This window comes from Rhinopithecus roxellana, chromosome 20 (genome assembly GCF_007565055.1).
Source record: "Rhinopithecus roxellana isolate Shanxi Qingling chromosome 20, ASM756505v1, whole genome shotgun sequence".
In the NCBI taxonomy this organism is placed as follows: Eukaryota; Metazoa; Chordata; class Mammalia; order Primates; family Cercopithecidae; genus Rhinopithecus; species Rhinopithecus roxellana.
In genome coordinates this window covers 70,469,072-70,482,340 of record NC_044568.1, presented here as the reverse complement: position 1 = coordinate 70,482,340, position 13,269 = coordinate 70,469,072, and the positions used below count along the sequence as shown (strand labels likewise).

At 53.8% G+C, this 13,269-nt stretch overlaps 1 protein-coding gene and 1 pseudogene across 1 annotated transcript; one reads left to right on the top strand and one right to left on the bottom strand.

Moving 5' to 3' along the window:
• Positions 1 to 702: 702 nt before the first annotated feature.
• On the bottom strand, positions 703 to 2,772 carry ZG16B (zymogen granule protein 16B). The gene is made up of 4 exons (XM_010376121.2): positions 2,616 to 2,772; positions 2,451 to 2,529; positions 2,148 to 2,250; positions 703 to 1,191 (listed from the first exon to the last, which is right to left on the bottom strand). The coding sequence occupies exons 2-4, from the start codon at positions 2,518 to 2,520 to the stop codon at positions 855 to 857; spliced, it is 510 nt and encodes a 169-aa protein (XP_010374423.2). The 5' UTR covers positions 2,521 to 2,529; positions 2,616 to 2,772; the 3' UTR covers positions 703 to 854.
• Positions 2,773 to 3,125: 353 nt separating this feature from the next.
• Positions 3,126 to 12,744, top strand: LOC115895194 (annotated as a pseudogene).
• The last annotated feature ends 525 nt before the right edge of the window (positions 12,745 to 13,269 follow it).

Sequence of the window (13,269 nt, the reverse complement as noted above, 5' to 3'; positions counted from 1 at the left end):
TGAGGCCTGCTATCTCCAGCCATCTGCATCTCCTGCCTTTGCTCACGTTGAGCCCTCAAACTGTAATGCCCTCCTCCCCTTGTCTCCACTTGGCCAACTGTCCCTCATCCTTTAAGACTTACCTCAGACATTGCCTCCTCTAGGAAGACCTCCCTGAACCACATTCCCCTCACCTCACCTCTGGGCAGGTGCCCACGCACAATAACCTACATGTGTCCCCAACCATGCAGATGGCAAAGTGAACTGCCACTATCTGCCTCTGCGCCAGCCCCCACCACGGTGTATACGCACACAGCTGAAACCTGGCCTCTTATTTATACCCCCAGTGCCAGGGGAGCCTGGTGAGGACAAGGCCTTGGCAAACATTTACTGAGTGAATGGATGAGTGAGTGGCTTCCCTGAGGCCCCCTGAACACTCAGAGAAGCCCGGGACTGAGTGGCCAGAAGAGGCCCGCTGGATGGGCCTGGGGTGAGGGACAGTGGGGAGTGCTGGCCTTGAAGCCTGACTCTTCAAAGATTGTGGGACTGGCACAGAGACCCACAGCACCCCTGAGGGGGTGGTGCTGCTCTCTTTCTGTCCTCAGCAGAGTTACCTTTGCTCTATCCCTCATCTCAGTTCACTGGACTCCAGCACTGCGGCCTTTGTCTCCAAGGAGCGGGGAAGGCTTTGGTTGTACCCCAGATGCAAGGACCAATCCTGGATGCACTGATTCTGCAGAAACTTTATTTATTGGTGGATTCAGATTCAGCGTCCCGACTCCGTTACTCCAGTACCATCAGCCACCACCACCCAGATGGCCTCAGCTCGGATGGCCCCGTACCCCACCCTAGAGACCCGAGGATGCCTTTGATGGTCATGTGAAACTAACTGGCGGTTCAGTGGTCGGCTCCTCTAGTGGGTAATTCCATTCAAAGCCAATGCTCTTGATGCCGAGGAGTCCATATTGGCCATAGATGCCCACCAGCACCTGCCCCTCTTGGCTGGGGTAGGCAGAGAAGATCTGACCATCGAGCTTCCCAAAATAGAAAGTGCGGTCCTTGCTGGTGTACACGACCATACCCCGGAGGAAAGCTTGGAAGGCAACAAAGACTTTTGTGATGTATTCGCCTGGCTGCAGGGTGACTTCCTGGGTATTCCCACCTGAGGCGCCCTGTTTCACGTCCCAGGTGTCTCCAAGTTTCACCTGGACACTGGGAGAGAGGCAAAGCTTTAGACGCCCAGATCTGGAATGGCCCAGCACATCCCGGGTCCTCAGCGCTCCCACCCTCCTTCCCAGGATGCAGAGAGTCCAGCACCATCAGACTTCAGGTCCCTGACACAAACTCACTGGTCACCAACCCTGGTTCTACCACTTTTGGGCCCTGTGATCTTAAGCTCATTACCCAGTGTCTTCGGACTCAGTTTCCCCATCTGCAAAGTGGATGTGATTTTTGGGAGGAGTCACTGAGGTCCAGGCGAGGAGAGCTCCGCGCAGTGCCTGGTCCACGTGACCGCAGAAGGCACCAGCTGCCGTCACTGTGGCCCACATATGAGCTGCCTCTGGCCGAGCCTGGACCTCCCGAGCCTTAGTCACTCTGAGCAGAGCAGCTCACAGACCGAGGGGCAGGTGACTTCCCACACTCTCAAGCACTTCCCCAACGGGGCTTATCTGCATCCCTCCCTCACCCTGCTGCTCTCCTAGGACGCACCCCTCCGGCTCGCCATGCTCACACTGTCTCCTCTGCTGTTGGGCTTCTCTCCCCTCTCCCAGGACCCTAGAACTCCTAAGTTCAGGGCAAAAATCCATCCCAGACCTCCAGCAGAGACACCTCGATATGAAAGAAATGGTCCTGGATTTCTGCCTCTAACACTTCTGCTGACTCATGTTCAGTCAGTGGTCCACTCTGACCCTTACCTCCTGTCTTCTTTGACAGTAATCGGACAGACTTTTCCCTGACTTTCCTATCAGGCATGGGGACGGAGAGGTCATTTTTGGTTGAGCTGAGCTTGGGTTGAAGGGAGAAGGTAGGGAGGACGGTCTGACCTCTGCTCAAGCCATGAAGCATCAGTGGGAGCCAGGCATGCGTGGGAGAAGTGGCTACAGGTGCCTACCGCCTGCCCCGAGTTCCTGAAACTGTGGGGTGGGTGGGGACATGGCCTCACTCACCTTTTCACCAGGAGAAGACCCACAGACACCCGCAGCCCTGTGATTTCATGGTCGTAGGCTTCAGTGGTGGTGAAATACTTGCCTCCTCCAGGGCCGTACATCTCTGCAGAAAAGAGAGAACAAAAGGGAAGAAAATCCCCACACAGTGATATGGGGGCAACCTCTGCCAGAATAGGGGACCCCGCCTCTCCAGGCAGACAGGATGGTTCTGTGACCAAAGTTAGTCTGGGACAAGGGCCGGGTGAGTCCCTGGCTGTCCTGGAGGGAGGCAGTGGAGGTTGAGGGCAGACTCCACCAACTTACTCCCTGCCCAGGTGGGGCCCCCCAGGAGGGCAAGCGTGAGCAGCAGCAGCATGGCCTGTGGCTGGCACATCCCAGGGCTCTGCGGGAAGAAGAGAGGCCTCCTGACTCCAAAGCAAGGGCCAGTGTGGCCTCGCTGGGCCCCACCCATGGAGCCAAGCAGCTTACCTCGCCTGTGACTGGGTGTCTGGCTGTGTCGGGCACCCTTCACATCGCCTTTATACGCTCCTGGGCCCTCTAGGCCCCCATCCAGAAGGAAGGAGCAAGGGGCCACCAGGGGGACAGGAAGGAGCTGGCTGTGGGGCTCTTCCTGGGGGAAGGCCCACGGCCGGCCTTGGGGAGGCTCCCGGACGTGTGGCATTTGCTGTCTTGGCTCTGCAGTCTACATAAACAGAGCTGGGGACAGTGACAGGCACTTTACGATCACCTCTGGGCTCTCTCCAGTCAACACTGGTGCCGACCTGGATGGCAGAGTTGGGGAGAGGCTGGCTCATCCAGCTCAGCCTGATGGCTTCCACCCTAGGGTGGCAGGTCAAGGGTCCACAGAAGCTCCATGGGGCCCACTGCCACTGTGGGCGACCTGGAGTCAGGGCCTCCTTCAGACTCAGGCAGCACCCGGTGCCTGGCAGGCTTCCTAGAACCCAGGCCAGGCTCGACTCGGGCCCTGAGAGAGCCCAAATGGACCACCCAGCCCTTTGTGTCCTGTGCCCTGTGCAACAGGTGCCCCAGGCACTGGCCCTCAAGGCACTGCCCTTGAAGGCTGCCTGGGTTTCTCCTCTGTGCTGCATCTGGGTGGAGTGGGTATGAGCCAGTGTTCAGGGGCTCAGAGATCATGGGAGGGAAGGACACCAAAGGTGCAGTCCTTGCCACGATGGGAGGCAGAGGGCCTGGGGAGGGTGACCCTCCAGGCCGGTCCTTCCGAGGTGTCGGCCCTCATCTGGGCGGGAACTGGCGCTTCTCCAGGGCTTGGTTCCGGGGGCCCTGCTGGTTTTCTGTCTCACTCCTTTCCCCATCAGTCCCTCTTGGTGGGGAGGCCTGTGCAGGTGGATGCCTGTGGGCAGAACGCCATCACCCTCAGACACCAGCTAAGAAAAGCTCGTGTTTGGAGATGTCTCGTCCCAAGGACCCTGAAGGATCCAGGGCATTTGGGAGGGAGCTGGAGTCTGCAGAAGAGGTGGGGTGTCAGGTAAGGATCAGGGGAGAAGAGATACAGGCTGTCGGATGCCCAAGCGAGGCGGGCACCAGGGGACAGATTTGCAGCTCAAACGCAGTTCCATGCATGTCCTCAGGACACCTCTTGTGTGTGTTCCAGGGACTGAAGCTCCATAGAGCCCATGACCACTCGGAACAGCCACAGGGCCGTGATCACCAACACAGGACCCTGGAGCCAGAGGTGGCTCCAGCCCGGCTTCCTGATGTAGTGAGGCTGGGATCTGCGGGCACTTGCTTCACCTCTCTGGGCCTCTGTTCTGTGTGGATAACAGCAGAACCTCCCCATGAGGGTGCTGTGAGGAGCCGAGATCCTCCCCCCGGGGCCAGTTGCCCTGAGCCTTACATTTTATGCCTTGGGGGAGACTGTACAACGTTAAATTTCGGAAAGAGCAAAAGCTGAGAAATCACGGACGCGTCCACCTGGGGATGCCGAGAGCCCCGGTGGTGGATCCCTGGCTTTGGAAAACTTGGGTGGAGAGGGTGGGGGACGCTCCCACTGCACACCCATCCCCTAGGAACACAGGGTGGAAGACCAATGTGTCTGGACCCCACATGCTTCCCAGGAAGAGGGGTGCGGAGAAGGGCTTTGTGCATGCACAGAATGACTCTGGAAGTGCTGGCTCGCCAGGAACGGGGACACTGGTCTCATCGGGATGAGGGTGGGCAGGGGCTGCGAGAGGGGCGGGACTTTAATGACTTGAACCAGGGCCTGCGCCAGGGGTGGCGAAATACGGCCCAGCCAACCTCCACCTGTCTCTGCCCAGCCCATGAGCAAAGAATGTCTCCTACATGTTAACATTCTTAGGAAACATTCAAAAGAACGATGTCTTGTGGTCCATGAAAATTCTTCGAAATTCCCATGCCCCAGTTCACAAGTCAAGCATCATTGGCTTGTGAGCATCATTGGCCCACAGCCGCCGTGTGCTCATTGGCATGTGGCCTGTGGCTGCCTTCATGCTTGCACAGAAGCTCACATGGCTGTGACAGAGACCTGCAGACCCTGAACCTAAAATTCACTATCTGGCACTTCACACAAAATGTCCGCCCACCCCTGGTCGATACCTATTCCCAAAGAACCACCAAAGCCCTTTACATGGTGCTGGATGGCACAGTCAGGAAGGGGGCTCACTGTGACCCCCCAGCCCTGATGGGGCAGGAGCAGAGCAGCACATTAGCCTTGGCACCTGGCCCTTGCTCTGGCGCCTGCACCATCTCCCTGGAGAGGCTGATCAGGGCTGGGTTCCTACTGACTAGTGTTTCAAGGTGAGACCCCAGTTGCACCTCTCTGCACCCCCTCAAGCACTCCTCTGGTTTCAGGGGAAGCAGAGCCCAGGCCGGGGGAGGGTAAGCGGAGCCCCCCTCAGGAGGAACCTCCTTCAGGGAGGTGGAGGTGGAAGAGGCCGAGCCCTTGGCCAGCACAGCTCTTGGAGGCAGGAGCTCAGAGGTGGCACAAAGGGGCTGTGTTCTCGCCCCAGCCCAGCCTGAGGGCGCCTTTCCTCATTTTGCTGGCAGTTCGGAGGCCTTCTTTCTAACTCCAGGCTGACAGGGTTTGGTGCCCAGAAGGAGAGTCATCTGGGCCAGGACTCCAGAAGCACCAGCAGGGGTTGGGGGGACTTGGAGGCAGAGACAGTGTGCACTGGAGGGGATGTTAAGATGGTGAGAACATGGGGATCACACATGCTCGTTCACACACGTGCACTTGAAGATGCATGCATACACATGCAGCCAGACAGACACCGCCCAGCCTCTCCTGCACGGGGTGGGGGGGCAGGCACACACGACACTCGTCCTCACCTGCATGCCTGACCTGGGGAAGAAGCCACCTGGTGGGAGGCACCCCTCTCCCACCCTCCACCTGCCCTGGCCCAAGTGCTGGCCCTGAGCCTGCACTTAGGGAGACTCAACACAGGCCCTTTGTCCCTTTGGATCAGGGCTCCCAAGAGAGGGATTTACTGAGCATTTATTTCCTGCCCCGGGCACGCCCAGTCCTCATTCTGCCAGGAGAGGGGAACAATGAGGCCTTCTCCTGCCTGCAGAGGTGGCCCCGGGCCGGCTGGTCCTTGTGTGTCAGGAGTCAGGTTAGGGCCACAAGCCCCTGGTCTCCCTGCCCTCCAGGTGTGGGACTTGGGAAGACCCCTCTGTGGCTCTGCAGCCTGAGGCGCAGCAGACAAGAGGGTCTCTATCTTCACCCACTCAGTGGGTGGGTCCTCCCTGTGGCCTGGGGGTCAGGCTGAGCCTCTGTGGGAAGCCCCCAGCCTCACTGGAGGCAGGAACACGAGTCCCTGCCTAGGATCTCCGGGCAGGACTGGCCTGACTGAGACTCTGAGCAAAGTCAGGAGCTGTCTCCTCCCGGGGCCTTGGCAGCTCCCTGGGAATCAGGAACCAGAGGGAAGGTCCTGCTGCCTGGGGGAGGGGCAGGATCAGAAGCCCAGGGGCCTTTACCCCAACCCCAGCAGGTCAACACAGGCTATGCATGTGGACTTGCCCTTGAGCGGCTGCTGCTGGGGAAGGAGGCCCTGAGGGAAGGTACCGTAGCCTTGTGCTCCTGAAACCACAGCTCTCACATGCCTGTGGCACACTCACTGAGTCCCGTTAGTGCCACACCTGTGCTAAGCATTTTTTTTTTTTTTTTTTTTTTTTTAGAGACAAAGTCTGTCTCTGTTGCCTAGGCTGGAGTGCAGTGACTCGATCTCGACTCACTATAACCTCCACCTCCCGGGTTCAAGCGATTCCCCTGCCTCTGCCTCCCAAGTAGCTGGGATTACAGGCACCCACCACCACACCTGGCTAATTTTTTTATTTTTAGTAGAGATGGGGTTTCATCATATTGGCCAGGCTGATCTCGAACTCCTGACCTTGTGATCTGCCTGCCTCGGCCTCCCAAAGTGTTGGGATTATAGGCATGCGCCACCACGCCCAGCCTCCACTAAGCGTTTTATCTGCACTTACTCCAGAGAAACTCAATACTTTTATTGGAAAACCAGGACACGTAACCACACATTTTACCTAATCTTTCACGTAATTCACCTTCCACTAGTGTTGATGTCAGGCTCAGCCTTTGCACCTGCCCCAGTAGATTCCGTGATAAGTGATCTGAGCAGCCTGGCCCAGCGCCACACTCCGACCCTGTTCCTGACTGCATCTCATGCAGCCACTCCCAGCCTCAGTTTCTCTATCAGTAAACAGGCCCCTAGCACACCCCAGCACCTGAGGCTGTTGGGAGGGAGGAGTGAGACAATGTTGGTGGCTGCCAGCCGTCTGGGAGGTAATTCAATCGTGGGCAGTGAGTTACCCCCATGCTGCTGTTCTCGTGATAGTGAATTCTCACCACATCTGATGGTTTTATACAGAGATGTTCCCCCTTTTGCCTGGCACTTCTTACTGCCACCATGTGAAGAAGGACGTGTTTGCTTCCCTTTCTGCCATGATAGTAAGTTTCCTGAGGCCTCCCCAGCCATGCTGAACTGCGAGTCAATTAAGCCTCTTTCCTTTATAAAATACCTACACTCAGTTATGTCTTTATTAGCAGCGTGAGAATGGACTGATACATGAGGACCGGCCCGGACGAGGCCCTTGATGGTGTCAGGCACTAGAACAGCCTCAAACTGGTTTGAGTCAGTTGCTCATCTCCTTCCCAGGAGTGGTTGAGCCCTCCCTGGGAGGCTGCAGAGGGAGTAGCCCTGTGGGGGCGGGAGGCCAGTTCCTGACTGCAGCCCCCACAGTGAGCCATGTGAAGGGCCTGGAATTTTCGAGACTCGAGGATGGACGGTCCAGACGGACCAAGATGGCAGAAGCTGAGGATGGACCCTGGGGAGCTGTCCTCCAAGGACAAAGCCAACAGACATTTCCCCTACATTTACCACCCAAATTCAGACATATTGGAGAGTAAAAGGTGACAGTGACACCCACACACTCCCTGCCTCTCCTGTCCTCAGCATTCTCCTGTGTGTGTATCACTGCATTTGTCTATGTCCCGGACCCTCCGTCCACCCATCGCTTCATCTTCTTTCCTCAGACATATCAGGTGCTGACTTCAGTTCACTTCCCCTCAGACACTTCTGCATGCGTGTCATTAACAAGACTGTTGTGGGTTTGGGCTTTTCCCAGTTTGAAGCAGTTTGCATACAACGAAATCACAAATCTCGAAGTGTATATTCACAGATTTAAAAAATATTTATGAGGCTGGGCGCGGTGGCTCAAGCCTGTAATCCCAGCAGTTTGGGAAGCCGAGACGGGTGGATCACAAGGTCAGGAGATTGAGACCATCATGGCTAACATGGTGAAACCCCATCTCTACTAAAAATACAAAAAACTAGCCGGGCGTGGTGGCGGGCGCCTGTAGTCCCAGCTACTCGGGAGGCTGAGGCAGGAGAAAGGCGTAAAGCCGGGAGGCGGAGCTTACAGTGAGCCGAGATCCGGCCACTGCACTCCAGCCTGGGCGACAGAGCGAGACTCCGTCTCAAAAAAAAAAAAATTTATGAATTCCCGGACCACTTGGCTGGGCTGCAGCATCTGGCAGGAGGGCTGGGGCTAACTACCCACTTGAGACCAGCCTGCAGAACAAAGTGAAACCTTGTATCTACAGAAAATAATTTTAAACAGCTTAGCTGGGTGTGGTAGTGTGGGCCTGTAGACCCAGCTACTCAGAAGACTGAGGTGGAAGGAGCCCAGGACTTCAAAGTTGCAGTGAGCTAGAATCACACCACTACACTGGCTCCAGTCTGGGTGCCAAAGCGAGACCCTATCTCTTTAAAAAAAAAAAAAAAAAAAAACTATGCCAGGCACGGTGGTTCACGCCTGTAATCCCAGCACTTTGGGAGGCTGAGGCGGGTGGATCGAGAGGTCAGGAGTTCGAGACCAGCCTGGCCAATATGGTGAAACCCCCGTCTCTACTAAAAATTACAAAAGTAGTTGGGCATGGTGGCACTCCTAGCTACTCAGGAGGCTGAGGCAGGATAATTGCTTGAACCAGGGAGGCGGAGCTTGCAGTGAGCCGAATGGCGCCATTGCACTCCAGCCTGGGTAACAGAGTGAGACTCTGTCTCAAAAAAAAAAAAAAAAAAAAAAGGATGATGGGAAAACTGGCTGAAAGCTGTTGTAGCCATTGACTAGCATTTCATGACTGGGTTGAAACACAGCAGAAGACAAGGCCAATTGTATAAAAGGAGCCACTAGTACAATTTGAACAAAAAGTTGTATTAGCGATATCGCCAAAGTTACCCACTAGGTGGAGTAAAGCACGTTTTTAGGTCCAGTTCTGTAAAGTTACCCAAAGCAGTTACTGGCTGTAAATCTTTTTTTTTTTTTTTTTTTTTTTGGGGAGGCGGAGTCTCGGTCTGTCGCCCGGGCTGGAGTGCAGTGGCCGGATCTCAGCTTATTGCAAGCTCCGTCCCCCGGGTTTACACCATTCTCCTGCCTCAGCTTCCCGAGTAGCTGGGACTACAGGCGCCCGCCACCTCGCCCGGCTAGTTTTTGTATTTTTTTTTTTAGTAGAGACGAGGTTTCACCGTGTCAGCCAGGATGGTCTCGATCTCCTGACCTCGTGATCCGCCCGTCTCGGCCTCCCAAAGTGCTGGGATTACAGGCTTGAGCCACCGCGCCCGGCCAGCTGTAAATCTTTATACAGATTATCCTGTCAAGGGAGAAAGGTGGGCCGTAAGAGAGGTAAGTGGACCACCATGATATGGAATCTCGTTTTGACGGTCTTGGGAAAAGCTGCAGTATGAATCCGGCAATTTTGCAGTTAAAATGTCTCTGATTATGGCCTTGGATGGTTGGTGAACTCTCAGTGTGGTCCACACATCAGGCACAATACTTGTCCCTTGATATTTCTGTTAAGTTGTTTAGTTTTAGCTCACAGGGCATTTATGAAAGAACAACTTACAGTTTTAACAATTCCATAGGAGAAAAGTGGATTGGAGGAACTTAGAATTTAGGGTCGATATAGTCTACAGGTAGATGATAAAACTGGTCTATAAACAATTTAAATATGACATTTCAAAGCCTTTGTAATGTTACAGGATCTCTGGGGTATTGTTTTTCTGGCTGGAAACCTGTGGCTGCTGGCGCCTTGGCCCAAGTTTTGCTCAGGCCTTCTGGGCTCATTTCACCCACTCAGCCTGGCAGGCTGTGCTCGACTCACACTACCGGCCTGGATCCCATGCCTCCAAGTGAGACTGTGAGCCGGCTGTGGAATGGCGACGCGTGTGTGAGTGAGCATGGGCCCCAGCCACTGTGCAGTCATACATGCCAGCTGCTGCCACGGGGCAGGCAGCTCCAGGTCCCAGCATGGGCACCACCTCTCTGCGAGGCTGCAGCTGGACAGGGTGCACCACAAGCAGCTTGGCTGGCACCAGGGAATGTGGTGGCACCTGGAAGCTTGGAGATGCCAGGAACCACAGAGCCCCAAAGAGGGAGACACAGACCTGGCTCAGGGAGCTCCCAGGTCTGGGATCCCCTGAAGGACTGCAGCATTTCTCTCCTTCTCTTCACCGGAAATGTGGCGAGCAAGGGCCATGTTCAGCCCTGTTTGTGTTACAGCTCCTTTATCTTCGCCATTTCATGGGTCCCGAGTTCTTGTCCTGTGACCAGGAAGAACAAGGTACGCAGACAAGTGGAGGGTGAGCAAGGCAAAGAGGAGCTTTACTGAGTGACAGAATCAAATTTTGGGTAAAGCAGTTAGAGTCAGTTACTACTATACTAACTGGACAAAGAATTGTCGTTAACTGTGAAGATGTGACAAAATTATGTCAGGCTTAGAATGTAAGAGCTATTCTTTAAATGTCTGTGCAGGATTCTCTTGGTCTCAATTTCTCACCCTTGAAGGTAGAGTGTTACCTTTCCTTCTGGTGTAGGGAGAGTGTCTTTTACATGGACTTTTCATCCTTTGCTTTAAAGAAACAGCACAAAGGTCAAAATGATTTTTTAAAAATCTGCTGTTTTCAAGTGCTTTACTTAAATAGTCAATATGCCAGAATACTGATGAGCTTGGAGAAAAGAGAATTTAGTTTAGAGAGGGATAAAGAAGAAGTGTAGAAATGGGACAGGAAGGCTGCAGACAGGAAAGAATCTCAGCTCGCTTTGAGCCAGTGTCTTGCAGAGAGGCAATTTTGAATCAGAATGCGCTTAGAACTTCAGGAAACACATGAAGTATGCCACTCATTCAGATTGCTTAATTTTAGGCTCACGGTCTCATAATTTAGCCCTAAAAGACAATTTTGAGGGAACTCAAAAGACCCCCAGTGAAGTGGTGTCATTGTCTGGGGTAAATACCCGAGGTTTGTTGCCTCATGCCAAGGAAATCAAGGACACAGACACATGTGGAGTGAGATTAACAGCAGAGGTTTAGTAGAAGAAGGAAAGAGAAAGGAGAACAGTTCTGTCTCCAGTGAAGGAGAGGGGCTCTTGAGTGGGACTTCTTGCCGGCGGCAGAGTGCACAGGGTTTTATAGACAGGCTTGAGGAGGCGGTGCCTGATTTACATAGGGCCCAAAGATTGGCTGGACCAGGTGTGACGTTTACATAGTGTGTGGGGAAGCTGGTCACCCCACCCTAATCTCTTATTATGCAAACGAGGTCTCTACTTGGCCAGTGCCACGTTGCCTGCTCCTTACTGTGCATGTGGTTGACAAGGAAAGAGGAAGATGGAGCCACCATGCTGGACGTGCCTGGCCCCCAGTTAACCTTTTCCTACGACACAGCTGCTAGCATTCACCCATGCAAGCTTCTAGCTTGCTTGTCTGTATCTGCAACTCGATTTTACAAGCTGCTCTTTGTCAGAAAAGAAAATAACTTGGGGGCTGCTTTTCATCAGAAAGAAAACCTGCCCGGGCGCGGTGGCTCACGCCTATAATCTCAGCACTTTGGGAGGCCAAGGGGGACAGATCACCTGAGGTTGGGAGTTCGAGACCAGCCTGAACAACATGGAGAAACCCCATCTCTACTAAAAATACAAAATTAGCCGGGCGTGGTGGCACATGCCTGTAATCCCAGCTACTCAGGAGGCTGAGGCAGAAGAATTGCTTGAACTTGGGAGGTGGAGGTTGCGGTGAATCGAGATCTCACGACTGCACTCCAGCCTGGACAAGAGCAAAATTCCATCTCAAAAAAAAAAAAAAAAAAAAAGAAAGAAAGAAAGAAAGAAGAAAACCATACCAATAACTTCCTTCCCCTCGCTATCTGCCTAAATAATTTCTTCTTAACTCCTATATCACCAGGAGGGCCATAAAAGATCCGAAGTAGCTCAGGTGTACTCTGTCCCCTGATTTGAAAGCACCTCTAGCCTCAGTCACTGAGCCACAGCCAAGGACTTAGCAGCCCCTGCTTGGAATCCTCTCACTCCCCCACACTCTGTCCCCCTCACACTGCTTTCTCCTGCCACGCCACTGCCTTCCACAGGCCATTTCCACTGAGGAAAAGGAATCATCTTGTACGTCCACTATCCAGAATCTCCACTCTTTCCACCCCTTTGCTGATGTAAGTAAGAGTGATGACCTGCTCCCTGCAGGCACTGAGGATTAGATCCATGCAAGAATTCAGCAGAGAAATGACAGGAAAACCCTTAGTCCTATCCAAGGGATCACTAAGGATTACAATAAAAAGCAACTAGTGAAGGCATTTAAGAGGAAATTTGGGCCGGGCGCGGTGGCTCAAGCCTGTAATCCCAGCACTTTGGGAGGCCGAGACGGGCGGATCACGAGGTCAGGAGATCGAGACCATCCTGGCTAACACTGTGAAACCCCGTCTCTACTAAAATATACAAAAAAAAACTAGCTGGGCGAGGTGGCGGGCGCCTGTAGTCCCAGCTACTCGGGAGGCTGAGGCAGGAGAATGGCGTAAACCCGGGAGCCGGAGCTTGCAGTGAGCTGAGATCCGGCCACTGCACTCCAGCCCGAGCGACAGAGAGAGACTCCGTCTCAAAAAAAAAAAAAAAAAAGAGGAAATTTGCCTGCAATGGGATGGTAACTGAGCATCCAGAATACGGAGAAGTCATTCAGCTACAGGGTGACCAGTGCAAGAACATATGCCAGTGCCTTGTAGAGGTGGGACTGACTAAGGACGACTGGCTGATGGTTCAAGGGTTTTAACTACTTGTGGCTCACTGAAACTTAAGTGAGGATTTCCTCATAATGAGTAGAATTTCCCTTTTTTCCCTTGTTACAAGTTTAAAAACCTCACAGTTTGTCTAATGTAATCATTTGGGGTCTGCTTTTAACTTGGACTAGTGTAATTCCTTCATGCAATAAACTGAAAAAATAAAAATAAAAAATAAAAACATCAGGGAGGACCATGATTTTCAAACATGGAGCCAGCTGGAGTCCCACAAGGGGAAGCATTATTGCCTGCTCCCTGGGTGCCCAGAGCCTCACCTCAGGGCTGCGCCAGCTCTGGGGCATCCTATGCCCCAGGACTACTCTCAACATGGTGGCGGGCGTGGTCAAGAGAGAAACGCCCACCCTGGTGTCCTTGTCCTCAGTGGATCAATGCTGAGGCCCCCACAGGATTGCACCCCAGTTGCCTAGAATGGCACCCTCCGTGTCTGTGCAAGCTCATCAGCGTTCCCTCCTTCCCTGCCTCAGTTTCCCCACTTCCTGCAATCACCTCCCAGATAA

Coding starts and splice junctions, on each gene's coding strand:
- ZG16B (XM_010376121.2), bottom strand. CDS start 2,520: ATGTGCCAGCCACAGGCCATGCTGCTGCTGCTCACGCTTGCCCTCCTG. Junction 2,251..2,450: donor GGGCCCCACCTGGGCAGGGA/GTAAGTTGGTGG, acceptor TCTTTTCTGCAG/AGATGTACGGCCCTGGAGGA. Junction 1,192..2,147: donor GGTCTTCTCCTGGTGAAAAG/GTGAGTGAGGCC, acceptor CCTCTCTCCCAG/TGTCCAGGTGAAACTTGGAG.